Source organism: Lytechinus variegatus, chromosome 16, assembly GCF_018143015.1.
Source record: "Lytechinus variegatus isolate NC3 chromosome 16, Lvar_3.0, whole genome shotgun sequence".
Taxonomy (NCBI): domain Eukaryota; kingdom Metazoa; phylum Echinodermata; class Echinoidea; order Temnopleuroida; family Toxopneustidae; genus Lytechinus; species Lytechinus variegatus.
Genome location: NC_054755.1, coordinates 3363140 through 3384566, shown reverse-complemented (window position 1 = coordinate 3384566; position 21427 = coordinate 3363140). Strand labels below are relative to the sequence as shown.

Genomic DNA, 21427 nt, shown 5'->3' with positions numbered 1-21427 from the left:
CCCTCAAGGGTCAATACTAGGCCCCCTAATGTTTGTACTTTATATTAACAGCCTACCCGAAGGACTCAGATATTGTAAGGTGAGCATGTATGCTGACGATACCGTCTTGTATCTGTCTGGTAGTAATGTTTCTGTCATGATAAATCAAATTAATAAAGATCTGGAATATGTAAGGCAATGGCTCGTCCTTAATAAATTAAGTTTGAATGTAAACAAAACCGAATATATTGTACTCGGTACAAGACAAAGATTACAAAAAATTGAAGATGAGAATATTGATATCAATATAAGTGGAAATTCTTTGAAACGAGTGCAATCATGTAAACATCTCGGAGTTATAATTGACGAAAATCTCACATGGCGAGGTCATATTGAACTATTGCAGAAAAAAACTAATTCAGGATTACATATGTTAAGAAGTATAAGAAATATAGTAGACAAAGAGTCACTAAAAATGGTTTACAATGCATTGGTATTTTCTCACCTAAACTACTGTAACGTAATATGGGCAAATTGTGGAAAAACGCTGTTAAACATCTTACAAAGAATTCAAAACCGAGGTGCCCGCTTAATAAACAACACTCCTTGGTTTTCATCAGGAAAGGAGAACCTTGACCTACTTAACTGGGAACCTATTGTTAAAAAGTTAGAAAATGATACTGCAATAATTATGTATAAAGTTATGACAAAACAAGTGCCTCCGTACATAAGTGAAAAGTTTAAATTTCGAACAACTATTTACAACACGAGACAAAGTAACATGTGTGTTGATGTGCCTCGCCCCAAAACTGAATCTGGTAAACGTAGGTTTTTGTATAGAGGTGCTCAGATATGGAATTCACTTACTGAGGATACTCAGAAGTCTTCAAGTATTGGTATTTTCAAGTCTAAATTAGCTAATTAGTAATATAGAATATGTTTCGAACTGAATCATGTCAAAGAAAGTTTATGAAACTGTTTAAATAAAAATGATATGGTGGCATTTTGTTGCAGTAAAATCATTTGAATGGCCTTTCAGATAACATTGAACATTCTATTGATTGTAATTCAGATGAAAACAACAACTCTGTGTATTGTAGAACGGGATGGAATATGTGCACTAACTTTTTACTATTTACTATTTACTATTTACTATTCATTAAAAATATTTAATATCCTTATAATATTATATTATTCCTCTCATATATATTTTCACCAGTCAAATCGTTTGTTTTTGTTATTTCATAAAGATTTATTTTATTCTGTTTTACATTACTTTCTATTTATTCGTATTATATTATTCATTTCATATATACGTTCATCAGTCAAACCGTCTGTTTTTGTTATTTTTTATAAGAATTCTTTTATTCTGTTTTTACATTACTTGCAATTTTGTCTTATTATATTATTTTTGAGTTTTTCATACATTTTAATCCGTATTATACCTCCTCTATTTTAATAATTTAATAAGTTTGTGCATCTCACTTTACTGCAGTAATTTGTTTTTATAACTTACATGTTATCATGGTATTAGGCATATTTAAGTAAGCCTTATATATTTATTTTATTGATGACATAAATTATAGTTCTATGCTTTTTATTTATTCATATTTCCTTAGATAATCTTAAATACGTTGCAATTTTGTAGCTTAACGAAATTTATAATTGTATGTTTTCATTTTACATATACATAATTTGATTTTACTTTTCATTTTTCCTTTATCATTGTGTCATCGGTAATTCCTATTTTCATTGGGTTCTGTATAATATGTATCTCTATTGTCATGCATGTTTTATGTATTTGTTATTTTGCACGGCCCCTTTGTAAACCAGCCTAGTAGCTGAACAGGGCTTTTACCGTCAATAAATAAATGAATCAAATCAAATCAAATCAAATTCAATTATAAATAGTGAACCTTTAGAATAGTGAACGTCATCACTATTGAACCTTTTTCTCATATTATGAATAGAGACACTTAACTTGGGTTATTGACCCCTTTCCCTTATTAATCATCAACGACCTTATTTTTTTATTATGAATAGTGGTTCTCATTTTAGTATTATGAATAGTGACCATTAATAGTCATTATGCCGAACAAGTGGATGATGTGGGGGGGGGGGAGGAGAGAGTATATGTGTGTGGGGGAAGGGGATTGTCCAAGAAAACTATTTCTGTGCCCCTCTACCAATTTCCAACACCCCCTCTCCCTTCCAGCCCGGCAACCCCTTTCTGAAAAAGGACATGGAGGCACCGGGGATCGAACCCGAGACCTTCCGATTATAAGTCGGACGCTCTGCCTACTGAGCCATACCCCCATTTATCAAAAGAATATTTCTAAATCGTAATATTCATAGATAAATTGACGTTACAATTTCCTGAGGGAAGTTTTCTTTGAAGCACGCATGCGCAGTGGATATTCATAGGGGATTTTCCTCTTTTTTTTCAAACGGCGGCAAGCTAATTGGGAAACACCCTCAATCCAGCTAAGCATAAGTATCACCCTTTCATTACCCTCTATTTTCCGTTCAATCTTATTCAATCAATCCATTCTTTGATATTGAATCATCATGAATCTATTAAATCTTTTTTTTTCAAACCTCGTGCGGTATCATGATCACCACTTCGTTAAAGGGGAATCCAGCCTTGACCATAAAATGTTATGTTGGGAAGGAGAAAAATAAACTAAACAGAATGGTGAAAGTTTGAAAGAAATCGGACAAGCAATGAGAAAGTTATAGCTGCTTTAAAATTGAGATCACTACTACTATGTAGATTTCAAATTGGCAACTATGTATGTAAATTATGACAAGGGGCAAGGACAACTTTCTCATAGGCCATGTACTTTATTATCAGGGATTTGTGGTTTTCTCCTAAGTACCCATTACCCTGGGGCAGTAATCTAAATATAACCCAGGTAGTATATTGTAGTATGTCCTCATGAAAGAAAAATATAATTTGAAATAAAACTTTTGGGAAAATGACATTTTAGCCATAATATGTATTGGAGTACATGGAAGAGTAGTCCTTGCCTTACATCACTATGACATCCCATATGCAGCCAATTTGAAGTCTCCATGGGTATAGTGATTACCAATATTTACAACTTTTAAAAATTCATAGCTTTCTTGTTGTTTGTCCAATTTTGTTCAAACTTTCACCCATCAACTTGTCTGATTTTTCTTTTCCTTATAAAAACAAGTTTTATTTGGGTTGGATTCCCCTTTAACATGTAGAGGAAGGCGGGGTAAGTTGTGACACTTTTTGCATTTTGCATGTTAGAATCGATATGACTAATAATATTGTAGAAATAAGTACCTTGCCTTTAAATTTGATTCTTGGGAAATATTTTTCACCTATATATAACTTTCTACCCCCACACTGAAATTCATTGTGACCTTTGAAAAAAACGATGTCAAATGGCTCAACTTGCCCCATATGTGGGGGTAAGTTTTGCCACCTTTCATGGGGTAAGTTGAGCCACAAAAACTATGTACAAAATGTATGCAGGAAAAAGCAGCATGTCAATTTTTTATTTCAAGTCTTTTCACTTGCTAATTCTCTATAAATACTAACATCCTCTAAAAGTAAAAGAACTGTCATGTGAATTTACACCTTTCTGCCTGCATATCAATGGCTTTTCAAGCTTTTTTTTTATACATATTTTTCATTCTTATTACCGTAAGAATTACCATGGCTCAACTTGCCCCATGTTGACTGGCTCAAAGTACCCCAGTCCGAACTTAATGCGATATTTTTCACATCCACACATTTCTTATGCATCCATCATTTAAAAGACTATGACAAGAATGAAGATCCATACCTGGACTAACAATATTGTTCTTATTTCTTTATTATATTTAAAGACGTGTGTGGGTAAAAAGCACTCCTCTATTTTACACCCTTTTTTACTTTTTGGCTGAAATTTGTATTTTCCGTCTAAAAAATATTTTTTGTTTCAAAGTCGAAAACAATATGGTTGGGTAAAGGGTTATGTAATGGGCAGGCGCGTACGCAGGATTTTTGAAAGGGGGGGGGGGGTTCGAGCTGATTTTTTTTTTAAATCTCCCGCCCAGTCTCTAAAAAGTGATGAGCGGGGGGGGGGTGGGGAATCCGCCCTCTTTTTTCCTTTTTCCTTACAATTTCTTGCGTCATACATTATTATGTAGGGGTACCAGACCGACCTCTGGGGAGACAAGCAAAAAAAAAAAAAAAAAAAAGGAAACGAAAGGGGGGGGGGTTGAACCCCCTAAACCCCCCTGCGTAAGCGCCTGGTAATGGGTAATCAATACATGACACCACCACAATGTCTGACTCATTCATTATAGGCCTGGGCTGGTGGCTCAACTTGCCCCTATGCTCAACTTACCCCGCCTTCCCCTATACCCATGATTGTTCACAATTTTGTACAAAATTGAAAGCATGCTTGCAAGCAAAAAATTATATACTATAGTATACGATTTTTAAGTTTACGCTTTTTGACCTTGTATTCAAAATATGACAAGGGATCTCCTTGTCATTTTAAGGGCATACATAATACATTCTGTTCCAACTGGTTCTAATGGACCATTAACATATTCGATCTAGTTTGAAATAAAATTGAAGATGGACAAACTTTTAAGAGACGATCGATAAATAGGAGTGAAATGCCGCAGATAGTGTAATAGAGAGGGGAAGAGAGTAACGAGGAAAAGGAAATAAAATTAAGAGAGAGGATATGAAATCAGATGAACTAAGACGAAGAGGGGAACGAGACTATATATCTAAAAGACACCAGATATAAAATTTCAATATTACCGGCAAATTAATTACTTTTAAAGGGGAAGTTCACCCTGAAGAAAACTTTGTTGTAAAAATAGCAGAAAAAATAGTAAAAAATATCGGTGAAGGTTTGAAGAAATCCGTTAAAGAGTAAGAAAGTTATTAGAGTTCAAAGTTTTGGATTTGTGACGTCATAAACGAGCAGCTGCCCCATGTGTTATGTAATATAAAATGCATGAATTTCAAATTTTGTATGGTTCCTGATGACTTAATTTTCTTTTCTATTCATGATCGGGTGTGAAATGATTTGTCTATTGATATACTAAAGGTACAGTGAAAACCGTTTTCAATTTTCTGAGAAAATGACATTTCATTGTTTTTTTTTACCATTCGCTATGTAGGAATGCTGCTCGCATATGACGTCACAAATCAAATAATTGAAATTCTAATAACTTTTTGATTATTTGATGAATGTTTCTCAAACCTTCGGCAATATTTTTTATTATTTTTTCTACTATTTTTACAATAAACTTTTTGTCAAGGTGAACTTCCCCTTTAAATTATCTTTAATTCCAGCGGGCAACTACCCGTATTTTCTTTTTTTCCTACAGTAAACCATAATAGCTTCATGGTACAACTGTTCTCCATTCCATATTCCTTTCATGTGCCTCTATTTGTATAATTTGCTTTATATTATAATGATTAATATTGTGAATTTTTGTCGTGAAACAACTAACTTTTTACATTTTATATAGAATGCAATTAATTATCTGTTCGTTCTTGTTTGGTTTATTTTCCTCCCTATGCTTCAACTTCTTTGCTTCAATAAAATTCTTTCATTTTCCTCAACTTTCTTCTACTGCTGTATATATCCTTTATTTTTCAAGCATACCTTTCTTTTACTTTTCTTACCTACTCACACTTTGCGTCTTTCTTCCAATTTCTTCTTATCCCTCATTCAAATCCTTCCCACCTCTCCACCTCTTTTTCTCATACTCTTTGTATTTATGCTATACTCTAGCAACCATTGGTTTTGAATTGTACTTGGTGTACATTAGTTATTTATTATCAATATTATCATTGATATGTAAGTGTGTACTCAAATTTGAGCCAATGTAAACTTCATGTATTTTAGCCTTTGGGTTGTGATTTTTTTTAATAAACACAATTGTACTACTAGAATCTACTACAATAGATGCTTGATAAATGATGATTTAAAAAAAAATCCTATTTTGGAGGTATTGGGATTCGAAACCCCAAAAATTTTGATCGCATTATACCTAAACTGAGATGGCCCTCAACACAATTGCATAGTCATAATGTACAATATCCGTTGTTGAGTCCGATGTGCGGGGTATTCAACAAAACATTTCGCAATATCCTCTGTTTCTATGGTAACATGATAATGAAAATTAGTAATAATTTCAGCTTTGGGTCTGAAAGTTATGAGAATGATTACACCAGGCTAGGGGATATGCGTGAAAATATGCAAGTATAGCTCGAATATCGAACTTCGAAGAGATGAGAAAAGAGAGAATAAAACAAAGCTCTATACCCCGCACCCCCCCCCCCTCTCTCTCTCCCTCTCTCCCTCTCACACCCTCACAAACACACCCTCTCTCCATCATTCATCTTCATTCATTTAATAATGAGTGTTGGAAAGAGAAAGATAAATATCCACACCAAACCCTCAATTTTTATTATGATTCTATCAAGAGAAGGGCGCAATTAATTTATCATTATCATAAAAGAAATATTGGTCTATTAATACTTCCTGGACAAAACAGACTTTATGTAACGCATGCGTAAAACTGCTTATGCAAAATACATTGTTCACTTCACGAAATAACAAAATTCCCCATCACCTTGTAATCGTGTATAAAGTTATAACTTTCTTCAGAAATCATTAACATGATTGTGGGGGTATAGCTCAGTGGCAGAGCGACTGACTTATAATCGGAAATGGTCTTGGGTTCGAATCCCAGTGCCTCCATGTGGGATTTTTTTCATGTAATTTCATGTATTTCTCGGTTGGCCTGCAAAGTGGAATTTCATTAATATTGTAAATAATGAAAAATTGAAAAACATCAAGAATAAAGCAAAGGTGTGATTCATGCGATCTAGCACAGTTAGCGCAATGAACAAAAGGGGGGGGGGCAGACATGGCGCATGGGGAAAAATTTAGGGACATTTCATGTAAATCCATAGTATAGGCCAAAATTAAAGTGACGGATACTGACCGCAATTCAATAGTATATATCACAACAAAACTATTCCAACAACCATCGAAATAATCGTAATATCCATTTGATTGTCAACACCAAAACTGATAGATGGTAGTATATATTGGATGCCCCCAATTTGTTAATTTTCATGTCGTTATATTGTTATCACCCTCCCCCTGCCGTGATCAGATTTATGCCTCTGATCGTAATATCAACTTCTGACAATTTGCATGGTTTTTTTTTTTGTAAAGTGACAATCTTATTTTGACCAATTTAACTTTATTTGCAAAGAATTCATTTGTCTTCTCCGGGCCTGCCTACTGGAACTCTCTGCCTCAAGATTTTAAAGAATCCCCTAATATACATATTTTTAAACGCAAACTGAAAAAAATGTTAATTTTGCAATACTCGTTGCAAGCAGGTCATGCTGAATAACTTTTTTTTTCTTTCTTTATATTCTCGGCGTTAATGTATATGTGTATTGTATGCTTTCATATTATGTACATATACATGTATAATTTGTTATTGCTTTTTTCTTTTTTAAATCGCAATTAGCCAAAGTACCTGCTCCTGCTGCCCGCTTTCTTTCTACGTCATGTGCACTGCACTTCTCTATCCCTCCCCTCTTCTTCCCCTAACCCCCCCCCCCCTTCCACCTTAATGCTGTTTGTATTTATTTGTAAACAAAAGCTCTACATATCATTACGACTCAGTGTTTTTTGTGTGTAATGAAACTAAGTTTATTTAGGGTCTTGCCTTTTGTACAAGCTTGGCTTTTTCGGCAAGACCCTCCGTTTTACTTTCAAATACAAATGTCATATTAGGTTTTTTTTTATTTGTTAAATCATGTTCCTTAAGTCTAAGATTATGTTATATATATTTATTATGTTTTGCAGTATTTTCGACCTTATCATGTTATATTTATCATTCTTATGTTGTGAAACGGAAATCAATAAAATCAAATCAAATCAAACTTATGATGTAAAAATTGACTTTTCATCTCTTCTCTTCTTTATCTGTCTATCTCTACATCCTCACGCCCTCCAACCCCTCTCTAGCTTCTACGCCTCTTTCCCTCTCCCTTCCCCAATCTTTCTCTATTTTCATCTCTTCTCTTCCTTCTTTGTCTATCTCTCCCCTCTCCCTCTCCCTCCAACTCCCCTCTCTAGCTTCTACACCTCTCCCTTTCTAAATTCCCCAAATCTAGGTCTTCTCTTGTTCTCTCTCCGCTATACCTTCTTTTTACCTCTTTCCAGTCACCCCAACTCTCCACCTTCGCCAAACTAGGTCTCCTCTCTTCTCTCTCCCTCTCTGAAGTCCCCAATCTAGGTCTTCTCTTGTTCTCTCTCCACTATACCTTCTTTTTACCTCTTTCCAGTCACCCCATCTCGACACCTTCGCCAAACTAGGTCTCCTCTCTTCTCCATCTCTTTCTATCTCTCCCTTCTCTCTCTCTCTCCCCCTCTCCGACACCCTCTCTAGCTTCTACACCTCTATCTCTCTAAATTCCCCAATCTAGGTCTTCTCTTGTTCTCTCTCCGCTATACCTTCTTTTTACCTCTTTCCATCAGTCAACCCATCTTTCCACTTTCGCCAAACTAGGTCTCCTCTTTTCTCCATCTCTTTTTATCTCTCCCTCTCCCTCCAACTCCCCTCTCTAGTTTCTACACCTCTCTCTCTCTAAATTCCCCAAACCTAGGTCTTCTCTTGTTCTCTCTCCGCTATACCTTCTTTTTACCTCTTTCCAGTCACCCCATCTCTCCACCTTCGCCAAACTAGGTCTCCTCTCTTCTCCGTCTCTTTTCATCTCTCTCTCTTTCTCCGACCCCATCTATAGCTTCTACATCTCTCTCACCCCCTTCCTTCAGCAATCTAGGCTTCTTCTCTCTGTATTTTCTCTTCTCCCTCTCTACACACACTCCCTTTCTTTAGCATATGGGCCATTTTTCAAAACGAAAATCTTGAACTATGGGATAGACTGACATAATATCATATTTCTACCCTCCCCCCTTTCTCCTTGTTTTGTTTTGTTTGCTTGTTTTGGGGTTTTGGGACTTATTTCATTTTTTTATTGGGGGGGGAGGGGAAGGAAAAGTGCTCTAACCCCCTCCCCAATGCCGATTACTGTGGCAAATCCTACCCATATATCCCAGTAAAATTCTATCAGCTCAGTATATTCAAGATCTTTCTGCCTTTAGTAATAAATGACATTTTCCTCACTAGTAAATGCTCAATTATTTCGGAAAAGGAAAATAACTGTTTGAATAAAATCTTTATTTTTTTTATTGTGTGGTATATGGTTTGATCTAGACCTTTTTCTCTTTCATCTTCTATTCAATAAGGCATCAAAACTCTTCTGCCAGGTTGCATAGATTCACATTGAAAAAACAGGTGTGATTTGCATTCATTTTAGTGAAAAAAGGAACAACAAAAGGCATTATCAAACATACATAATGAAAATATATAAAATATGAAAACAGATTTATGATATATGCTATATACAGAATATACATCATACACACTCATATAGAACTTCTGAATAAATTTGAATATGTATACAATGTACAAGTAATTGAATTTCAATAAGCAAACATAAAGTCAGCATTCGGTGTATCCGCTTATAGGACTGCATCTGCTTGTTCTCGATATATTTTAGAAAAATATTCCATGCCTCTGTTAATGATCACCTCTGTTATTGATCACTGTTCTGCTCTGAAATTGAATTTGATCATTCTTTGTATTTGTTTCAATTTTAAATTGATCAAGAGAGAAAATAAACAGTTAATTTCCTTTCACTTTTGATCCATGTGTTTAGCAAAACAAGTCGATCCTACCTACAAAAATCTATAAAAAAAAAAAAGGAAATGTATCTATATTGCTAAGGGATGTTTCTGCTATGATACCTGATTAAATTACACGCATACTTTCAAGTATTATACAAAAATGAGAACCAAGAGGTTGTTTCATAAATTTGTTCAATACATTACCACATCGGTGTTTTGGAATCATTTCTAATCATAATGGGTGACTTCAAGTTCAGTGTTGACCTTTTGGTGTTGGTGTTAGGTCAATTTTACATGAGTATAACACCAAACATAAAATGGAAATGGTCCTGAAAAGTTACTCACTAGGTGTTGAGGTGTTAATACAGTGATCTGGATTACTTCTGTAAACTAAGAATAGCTTTTGGAGCTAGGAAGCACAGATCTATCTATAAATTGTGCTTTCAACACCAACACCAAGACCGGACTTGAAATCAGTTATCACCCATTGTCTAAAGGTGAAATACAGTGATGTGGATTAACACTTAAACAATAAACTCACATCGCTAGTGAAACGTTATTTGCTACAATTTAACCCTTATTCAATAAAGAAGGGGCGGGGGGGGGGGGGGGGGTGGAATTCGACCCCCCTTCAACAAATTTCGTCACTACAACGTCACACAATCTATTTAGTTTTGGAGGTCGGGCTTTATGTTAGGCTCAACGTGCAGATTTTCCATGAGAGCAAATGTCATGATAGTGAACCCATGCATAACTTTATATTATGGAAAATCTACAAAAGAACCTCCCAAGTTTATACACTTTGAAACAGGGGGGTGTTTCACAAAGATTTAAGTATGACTTAGAGTCGCACTTAAATGTCTAGTTGCGCGCAGTATAAAAGGCATGACAGCATTGGTCAGATCATGCCAAGAGGACGCGCACTATACTGAGTATTGATCAATAAGATTGCGCGTTGCATATCATGTACGCGTCGTCATTTAAGTCATGCTTAAATCTTTGTGAAACACCCCCCAGGTCTGGTAATGTATGGTAATGTTATATTTTTTTTTCATTTTAAATACTTACAATTAGCACTGGAGATGTTGAAGGAATCAAAATGAGGGAGGGAAAAGGAGTCTTAATCATGCATATGAATGATAAGAAACAAAATAATCAAAAGAAATATACAGGGGGCAGGGGATCCAGATGCAGGCTTTTAGATTATATAACAGGTCCAACAAGCAATGAGGAACACCATCTCTCCTCCCCTTTAAAAACAAGTTCTGTCCTGTCACTTCATTTACATGTATGCCTCAAAAAAAAATAAAGAGAGGATAAACATACATAGCTCACTTTAATCATTCAGTTGGGCATATTAGTCCGTAATTTAGTCCTTCAGTCATTTTTTTTTCTAATGCATTCTATTCATTTATCAATCTAGCTTTTCAGTTCAGTTTTCAATTCAACATTACTCTAGAAGGGTACAGGAACAAAGTATCTACATAAACTGTCCAGTTTCATCTATCAGCAGTTTATTCATCAAAATCTACACACATTATTTGGTGGCCAAAGACTCGGCATGCATCAATCATATAGTACATTTTCAGGACATTCAAATATAGTATAGATCCCTTGTATCTTCTGCCCTTACAAGTAACATTGCTGATACTTCATATGATTCTCTCTAGGTCATTTTCATCTGAATATATCGCGGTCATGATGGCGTGAGACCTATATCGTCCACTGATAGATTCTGCGTCCAGGTATACAGCTTATCGGCTTCATCCTCCCACTCCTCTACCTCACCGTCAAAGGCATCTCCATAGTTGCCATGGTGATCAAGATGACGAGGAGTCGGAGAGGACTGATCGTTGTCTGGGCCGGGTAATCTCTCTGTGCGAGCGGTGTTCTGTGGTACCATGTCTGGATCCTGCAAGAGGTCATGTTAAATCATTACAATAATGTAATCTAATTCAATCTCTTGGACTATAAGGGACTATAGAAGAAAGTCAGGCCTCACTCATCATTTCAGCCCATTTCCAGTCAGATTATTTTGCCCTTTAACCTCTATGTCTTAGACCATTTACCTATATATAGTTAATAATCATAATAATATGCAACATTTATATAGCGCTTAATACAAATGTTTCTAATGTAGAGGTGCTGTGGATCAGTGGATAAGTCTCCGGACTTTGAATCACAAGATCCGGGTTCAAATCCAACCACAGCACTCGCATCCTTTGGCAAGGACTTTATCTACATTTGCCACTCTCTATTCTCCAGGTGTAGTAAATGTTCGAGCGTCTGATCAGGAAAGCCGTGCTAAAGCCGGGGTAATAGTATGCAGCGCTTAGAAACTTTTGTATAGTTCAACTCTCTTTCTAGATGTAATGGAAATGGACCATATGGAACAAATGGTAGAAAAGATGGCAATATGGCAAATAGGCAAGTTTTAGTGAAATGACGATCAGCCTGAGTGTGTATTTCACCAAGTAATGATCGGTCCAAACAGAAGTACACTAAAGTGATATCTGTATGCACATTGGTCTATGTGATCATTGAATAATGGATAAACTGTTTAAGGCTTGGTCCCACTGCACTTATGGATGCAGAGGATGTAAAACGGAAAAGATTCTTGCCATCCGTTGGAAAATGTTATGTATCCGTTGTGAATTCTTTGCATATACGTGTTTCATACGCTCTATATACATCGAGTATCCGTCCACTGTGATTTAATTGTTTGCCTATTTTGTTCATTGTCTGGAGCAGTTGATGATAGAGCCATCCCAAAAATTTTGCTTGTCCGCTGTATCCGTTATGATACCTCGAGCAAAGTTCATGCAGGCTCCACTGCACTTCACTACCGCTACACTACGCTCCACCTTCGTATTACTCACGGCCGATTTAAAAACATTGCATGCATACTCACGGCCGATTTCAAAACATCGCATGCGATCGGTTGCGCCGATCACATGCGATGTTTTGAAATCGGCCATGAGTAATACATGTGAGGAAATTGATACTGGCCCAAAGTCACCAATTTTGAGGATAACCGGAGGATGGACATGGAGTGAAATACAGGTGTAGAGTAAGATATTAAGTTATTTATCTTTCTCGTTATATTTTTTTCTTTAATTTTTACAATAAACATGACTTCCATCCCACCTTTGTGACTCAGAATATCCGATCGAGTTCACCGTCCCGAAGTTCGGGTAGGTGGAGCGTAGTGTAGCGGTAGTGAAGTGGAGTGGAGCCTGCACGAACTTTGAATGAGGTACCGTTATGAGTACTTTTTATGTCCGTCGGCCAGTGGGATTAGCCATATAAGCTGGACATTAGACCAAATGGCAATGGTCCAACTGGTATTGGACCGAACTCTATAAACCGATGTGACCCACCTCAGTAGGAGACATATACATCTTCCTCATCTTTGATGCCCGTTGTCTAGCCTGCCGAGAACGTCTTGAAGTCACTCCAGGAGATGGACCACGAGAGGGCGCTACACTCCCAGATGGGATGGGGCTCAAGAGAGGGGTCCTGGAATGACAAATAAATCATAATGGATGCATAGGAAAGTTATTGAATTGTTCATATCATATATTACAAGTTATTTAGAAATAAGAGGTGTATTGGCTAAGAGTCAATGCTGAAAGGTGTGAAAAACATAGCATCATTATCCTTATTTCACTGCAAATAATTGACTATTGGCTAATGTAGCGCTAAATCCCAACTCACTCGTACCAAGTATACACCCCCTTCTTACAAAGCTTTCTCCTTTAGAGGGTCACAAAGCCACTAATGCCCAACACCTAAATATTAAAGGTTGGTCTGTAGACATAAATATTCCTTTGTGATTGATAACGGTCTATAAAACCCCAAACGCTGACATGCACACATGCATACAAATGTCATACAGTAGTGTTTGAAAAACAAGGAAAACAAGTCACTATGATGACCTTACAACAATTCTCGTACTGACAAACCGAGTCTTACAAATAAGGTGCGAAACTCCCACATTAGGGACTCCTGCTCATCCCCCCAAAATCTCCTTCTCACGTCTGTATCCTCATATACAGTTGAGGCTAAAAGTTTACATGGAATCTAGTGAAATTTGTTCTCTTGCCAAACATCGTAAAATTTACTATATCTTCAGAAATATAAATACTACCATGACAAATTTGGTATCAAATGAAAGAGCATATTAAGCTCTTTCATATGATTGGGATGCTGTTGGGGTTAAAGTAGATTTCAGGTGGAATTTTCTTTGGAGAAAAAAAGTAATATTCGTGCCAAATGTATTCTATTGTTTGTTATCACATTTTCAAACATTGTTTCATAGAAATATATAAATTATGATTTATATTACATTTTCTATCATGATATGTAACCACAGAACAAATAGAATAATCTGAAATGTTTCTGTTGAGAAGTAACTAGCGCAAATATGAAATGTTTTTGTCAAGTTTTTATTTTAAATTTGTCTAAAATATGAAGCTATTGGGGGGAAAATGACACCTAAATATTTTTCAGCTCCTGATGACAAAGCAAAGTGATGAAGGGGCATGACATACTCATTTGTTTGATATCAAATTCATCATGATAGCACAAATATTCTATAAGATTCAGTAAATTTTATATTTGGCAAGGGTCAACTTTTCTTTGAATTTCCTGGCCTCAACTCTACATAATTAACAATACATGGTGATCTCACACAAGGTTCCCTTGCCTAAAATCTCATGCATCACTGCATTTTAACTTGGCATCTCTGATTCTTACAGAAGATTGATTCGTACCTTAGTTTTGAGATGAGCTTGATGTGTTTCAGCTGCTCCTCCTGAGTCAGAGGCCTGGTTGTAAGAAGAGGAATCTCAGGTCTCAAACGATCAGATATTGAACCACGATTCAGGTAATCAATGATGTCATAGAGAATGGTCGTCCTCGGAAGAACTGTAGAATGAGTGAGATAAGAATGAATGAAAATCTCACATAAAATCCACAAAAGGTTTAGCAATTCTGGCATGAAGGCTCAATGGGTGATTTCAAGTCCGGAGTTGGCATTGGTGTTGAAATTTTGATTGCTTCCCCTAGCTCCAAAATCTATTCTGAGTTTGTAAAACTGACCCAGACCACATTATTGACATCTCAAAAACTAGTGACTTTTCAGGACCATCTTCATTTTATGTTTGGTGTCATACTCGTGTAAAATTTGACCTAACACCAACACCAATACGTCAACACTGACCTTGAAATTACCCAATCAGATGACTGCTCGATCGTCTCATGAATGGGAGATAATGGGTTTGATCCCTGGACGAATCATGCTAATGACATTAAAATTGGGACCCACTGCCTTTTAACCGGCCACTCGGCATTTTCGAATGGAGAAGGGTAATAACAGACCTGCCAACCTCTGGGAATGAAATATTGTATTCTGTGATAAAAAAGTGTACTTTCCCCCAAAAAGTGTATTTCATAATAAAATGTGTGGCGCACCCGCCCATCGCGGCACTCAAGCTGCATGCAAGCTAAAATGCGCACTGCTCTTGCAGATGAAAAAAAAAACAAGTTACCTGAAATTACATTGATCTAATTACCATGTTTGTGTAAGTTTATGAAATAGAGACATATAGAGATGATTTTTCTCAATAAATTACGATTTTACAAAAAACATATTTTTTTAAAGAAAAAAAACCTACTGCCGTATTTGATTGGAAAAAACATACTAAATATGCCAAAAACATACTGGTTGGCAGGTCTGTAATAATAACACACTATGTTACACAGGGCCCACAGGGAGAACAGTTCATTATGTCTCCCCTTTGTCAATAAGGTTATTATCATATTAGTATTATTTGACAGCAATTGGAAACATGGACCTGGCCACAGAGGATTATCTATTGTTGCTGGGGGTGCTGTGACAATGCTCAGCACTCCCAAGTAACAATAGAATAATCTTCTGTGGACAATGCCCTGATTGGAACCCTGTGCACTTTGTCTAAAGACTTCTCCACAGGTCCGCAACCCATCTACAGGGTTATGAGGTTTTTATGAAACTCTTACCATTTAGATCCAACTTTCTCCACAGATTCTCTCTTCCTCCCATATATGCAGGCATCTCATCCAGGTTGCTAATATACTATAACATAAGAGAGAAAAACATTTCTAGGTGATCCGGATCATTTGTTACTACACACTAGCATGATAGGATCAGTAACAGTTTGGGACTCTTTAAAACTTGTTATTGCTTACTCAAACTACAAAAGGTTGTAAGATACCAAATTTATTGCATCTGAAGAAGGTAAAATTATCAGTATTTAATTATCAATCACTTCAAAATTACCAAATAGGGATTTTTAAGTAAGTATGCTGTCTTTAACTGAGATTAATATCAGAGTCTTAAGATGCAGCTCTTTGTGTTTAACAGACAATATGACCTGAGAAGTGCTAATGAAAACAAATAATATAAATTTAACATTTATTGGCATCCATATATAAAATATGTAGTTTCCACTTTTCTCCAATTTTTATTATTCATTCCTGTACATATTGTATACACATCATTTTTTTTATGCTGAAAGAATATAAAATTTAACTGAAATATGAAGTCCACAATGGCAGATGGTAGAAAGCAAGGAAAATCCCTACTCTTTACCCAATTTGTGCATCATTTCAAAGCAAAATATGGTAAGATTATTACCTGCATATAGTCTTTAACAGTAGTTACATCGATCTCATCTGTGATCTTATCTCTTTCGTGCTGACAAGTGTCTGCTATCATCTGATCATAAAATTTGCGATGACCCATCTCCCTGCATGCATCAACTGATGCCTGAAAAATAAAATATAAGATAAACATTTAAAAAAAATAACTACAAATAACAAAGAGGAAAATACCCCCCACCTGATAGAAATATAAAAAGGAATTAGAAATTAGGTTAAAGACTATAGGGTTCTATTGCCTTTGACATTAAAAATAACTTTAATCTTAGCATTGATTCTATATTCAGACTGGGGGAGACATTGCAATAAACTTGCAGTTACTTGCAGGTCAATACGTGCCACAATAAATAAACAAATCTTTAAATTGTGAATTGCAATTGATCGCTAGTCCCCCTTTTGCTATAGAAGAATAATTGACTTATCTACATAAAATTGTTCTATCCATTGATAATTTGAAATTAACAATCACAATTAATTACAAATATTTATCAATCAATTAAAAATTTCCAAAAACACTCCCTAAAGCACAGTCACAGAGTGCATGGGGCAATATAAATTATACCTTAAATGAGATGAAGTGTCATATTATTCATTGAGAAAATAATGAAAGATTGTTTGTTTAAAAATATAGTAAGCTTTCTTTTTTCAAAAAAATAAATCACATAAAAAAGAAATACTGTTGAATCTCGTGTTTCTTGATTTTAAGTGTCAGTGCATAAAAAAACCAAAGGTTAATCATTAACTTACATCTGATGCTGGCTTGATGATTTTCTTTCCACTGAAATACTTGAGTCCACGGCCTTCAGTGTGCGTGAAGATTTTGAATAAAATCACAGGTGGAAATTCTGAGCCTGCAAATCTTTAATAATCAAATGAAAAAAAAAACATTGGTTGATACTTGATTTGACAATAATGCTTTTATAATTCAAATGAGTGAGTTCAGACTTCAATGATAGTCCCTCATCAAGATAAAAGTTTCTGAACTTATGAATGTATGAATATGTGTATGATGAGGGGGGGGGGCATCAGCTACACTCTGCTGGAAGGCCAACTTTGTATATATATTCACAAGAGTAAAAAAAATATATATGCCTGTCCATTTTTTTTTCAAATTTAATGTACAAGTTATGAACATCTCAAAACAATAGTATTTTGTTTGGCTGAAAGAGGGGAGAAACATGTTTACATTTATAATTGAAATGATAACCTCATAAGAATCCTTGCATTATTTTAGTTGCTTCGCTTCAATTTAAGGCTGGTGCTAAGCCTAAATTGTTTACCTTTACAGCCAATCACAGCTTGTCGTGTCCATTGTCTCTTTCATTTCATTTATTGTTTTACTCTATCATTCTGGTCATTCATGCCATTTTACTCTGATGAGTGCATATCAAAAAGCTTAAGTACATGTATATCCGTTTTTTAAGGCTGTTTTACGAAATGATAACTTCTTCAACACAACCCAAAAAGCAACTGCAAGAAAAGATTGAACAATTCATTTGCAGTATAAATCAAAGGCAAAAATAATTCGTTTGAAGTATGACTTGGTCATCATTTCAGAGTTACTTACCTGAAACGCACCCTGGCTTTCATACTTTTGTCTTTCAGCAAGTGTGCTTCATTAGGAGCAACTTTCCTCAGAATTTCATACGTCATGGAATGTTCCTATATTGAAAAGGAGAAAATATATGAAGTAAAATTAAATGTGATACGGGGATAAACCTATTTGTTAAGCTATTCAAATGACAGATGTGATCAGTACCATTAAACCACAGAACAATTGCAATTTGGAACTCATCAACGTTTTTGTATCTATGAATTCATGTCACTTTACTTTACAAGTTTTATTCAGTTTCTGTCTGTGACACATATTTTCTCCAATAATCTTTCAAATATTTTTAATCAAACTGAATAACTGAGATTTAGGTCAGAATGGTAAAATGTCAGATTTTGTCTTTTATGTAAAGGAGTAATAGAATACTTTTGTCTGTTGAAATGTGGATGCACCACTCAATCTCAAAACAATATTTTTGTGGCTTACCAATAATTTGAAATAAGATTTAAAACTATATCTGCACTACATCCTTATCCAAATGTCGATTATGTACATGTATATTCTTTATCTAATTTCTCCTAAATTTTAAACACATTAGTTGTCTTATTAACATTGCAATTTACTGCTTTTAAACTGTTTATAAACTTTCAGAAAGTCATCACATTATATATGCTGGATATATAGCCCTTGAAAAAAATTACATCATGTATTTTATGTATACTTACTGCTGCACATACTGCATGTTTGAGAAGTTTGAACATCTGTTTATCCCTGTAGGAACACCAGCATCTTTCTATTGATCTTGCTGCTAATAGATGTGTCAACCTTTCATATAACATACAAACAAGAAAACAAACAAATTAACTATTTTCACTTGAGCATAGTGACAACGTACATACTGTATATGAAAAGAATAGCTGTATTAGTCTACTTTACTCAAGTACATTTCCATGACTTTGTGGAGATGGTGGGGATCAGTGGATTAGTCCATAGAATTTAAACCACAAGGTCAAGGATTCAAAGCATATCATGTCTTTTGGTTATACATTTGTCTATATTTGCCACTCTCTTGAGAGAGATCGGAAAGAGTTCCATACGCACCCCCACTAAAATTGAAAGAAAAATATGGAGATTTAAAATAATTTATCTCGCCCTAATCTACATCATGTAGAACACATATGATGATAGAGAGTACCCTGTAAAAAGATTTGCAGTATTTTGAGGGATAAGGATTTGGGGTACAAAAATAGTATTTTCAGCTTTCTCCAAGAATATAAAATGAATTTGAGAAAAAAAAACATTTTCCGTAAAACCTGCAGTATGGTTACCTTATAAAAAAAAAAAGTACTGCAAGAAGGTACAATATGCATCAAGGGAGCAATTAATGTATAGAGAACATACTCTTCTTAAACTTACTCTTCATTTTTTTCTGGTACTGCAGCTTGTTTATTTGCACGTTTCTCAGCTGATCCTGTGACACTGCCGCTGTGTTGACTCGGTAAGGTCACATTAATTGTTGATCGGCTTGAACTCCTGACAGGATCCATTCTGACAAAAGAACAAATAGAATAATACTTCATTTTATTGGATTTCATTTACCTACATGTAGCATCCATGAAAACACATGGACAGGACAAATTGCGCAATTTGCGTGCTGTCACCAAGCGAAAGACAATGAAATCAAGATGGTGACATACACCTGTCTTTTCCTAATATTTTTTTTTAAATAAATTATTTGAAAATGAAATGAATATCGTAGAAATGTCTGAAATGAAGTTGTATCTCATCTACTAGACCAAAAGCTTCAGTCTCTGTATTTTGGTTGTTCCGTTGAACTGCGTTGGCTCACTCACCAATACATGGGAATGATAATAAAATGTCAGAAATTGTTGAATAAATCCCCAGAAACGACGATTATTCCTGTCTACCCATCTACATGATATAGGGCTGGATCTTTTAAGGAAAGTAACAAGTTAGAAATCTTGGGGGCGAAAGTTTCAGGGTTTCGACGGTACACGCAGATGAATTGGAAGGAATCCCTGACCAAATTTTGATCATAACCGGAGGATGGACACGGAGTGAAATATGGGTGAAGACTGAAGAGTAGTAAACTTTCTATGAACAAGGTTATATAATAACCTTGTTCATAGAATGAGTGTCCCTGACCCCCGGTGGGGTCACTCAATATGACTTGGGGACCGCATGACCGTTACCAAAATCGCGGGAAAAGGGGTCAATTTCACGGAACGTCCGCGGACAGAACACTCCTCGAAGTAGTGAAAATAGGGGTGCTCACCGTCCCTCGATCTGATGGAAATAGGGGTCAGGAAAAAGGGGAGAACGATTACGGGAAGTAAAATCCGTCGCCGAGTCACATCATGCTCTGTATCTTTATATGGACAACTCTACATTTATTTTTACAAAGAATTCTACTTTTCTTATTTTTCAAGAAAAATAAAGTTCTTTTGGATTATTGTATCAGTATGACATGGCTCTTGGTCATGTTTAAGCACTGAGCACTCTGACGCCTGTGTTGCAATTTCCTCTGAGGAAAGGGTGTAAATGCCCTGTCCTTGAAATACGGTAAATAGGGGTAAATTTGCGAAATGGGCAAAAGTGTCCTTACAATCTTATAATTAGGGGTGTTTCAAGGTACCATTTTACCGCAATTTTGTCCTTGTTTTGCGTGAAAATAGGGGGGTAAATTTCACAAAATGTCCTTGAAATTGACTGCAATAGGGGGTCACTTGCATTTGTGGTAACGGTCATACGTGTCCCCCTCTGCGGCTGAGTGACCCCACCGGGCACTGACCCTGGCTCAGTTGAGAGTAAGCTGTCAGTTAGTAAGCATACGTTAGTATGCTTACTAGTCTCAGCAGATTGGGTGGCGGCATAGCCCTAATATAATTCAAATAGACCTAACGTTAGCATTAATACAGGTAAAGTTAGATCTCTAACTTAACCTTTGTCGTTAACGTTTATAATTAATACTAAAAAATAATAGGCCTAACTTAGGGCCTGAGCCTATTTCATCGGTCTACCACTTGGCTTAACTTAGTAAATACTAGTAATTATGATTGACTTCTTCTTTATCTTTGTTTAGTTTCTCATAAATATGACTAATGTCTAATTACCTTAAATTAATCACAGACTCGGTAACACTCCCAACTTGAGAATCTTAATAAAATTATGAATCAAAGAGACGGGAACTCGGGAAAGGAAGGAAAACACACCGCCGCGGCCACTGAGCTGCCCTTGATCTGGCTTCATCGGGTGTTTAGAATAGCGTGTCGGGGAAGCTCCCCGCTGCTCCACCTTCAATTCCCGCTGGGTCCCTCCAATTCGGGGCGCAATCGACCCAATCTTGTTGATATGTCAAGCATTGCAGCAATGTGTTAAGTTTCAGGATCATTTATATTGTTAAAAT

At 35.8% G+C, this 21427-nt stretch overlaps 1 protein-coding gene and 2 non-coding genes across 3 annotated transcripts; 1 reads left to right on the top strand and 2 right to left on the bottom strand.

Moving 5' to 3' along the window:
- Positions 1 to 2222: 2222 nt before the first annotated feature.
- On the bottom strand, positions 2223 to 2295 carry TRNAI-UAU. Its single transcript has one exon. It is a non-coding gene; the product is annotated as a tRNA-Ile (tRNA).
- A 4362-nt stretch (positions 2296 to 6657) lies between these two features.
- On the top strand, positions 6658 to 6731 carry TRNAI-UAU. Its single transcript has one exon. It is a non-coding gene; the product is annotated as a tRNA-Ile (tRNA).
- A 4642-nt stretch (positions 6732 to 11373) lies between these two features.
- LOC121430098 (putative uncharacterized protein CXorf58) lies at positions 11374 to 21400 on the bottom strand. Its single transcript, XM_041627372.1, has 10 exons — positions 21135 to 21400; positions 19417 to 19548; positions 18726 to 18825; positions 18016 to 18110; positions 17196 to 17307; positions 16426 to 16557; positions 15789 to 15864; positions 14522 to 14675; positions 13127 to 13265; positions 11374 to 11658 (listed from the first exon to the last, which is right to left on the bottom strand). The coding sequence occupies exons 2-10, from the start codon at positions 19545 to 19547 to the stop codon at positions 11443 to 11445; spliced, it is 1155 nt and encodes a 384-aa protein (XP_041483306.1). The 5' UTR covers position 19548; positions 21135 to 21400; the 3' UTR covers positions 11374 to 11442.
- Positions 21401 to 21427: the final 27 nt, after the last annotated feature.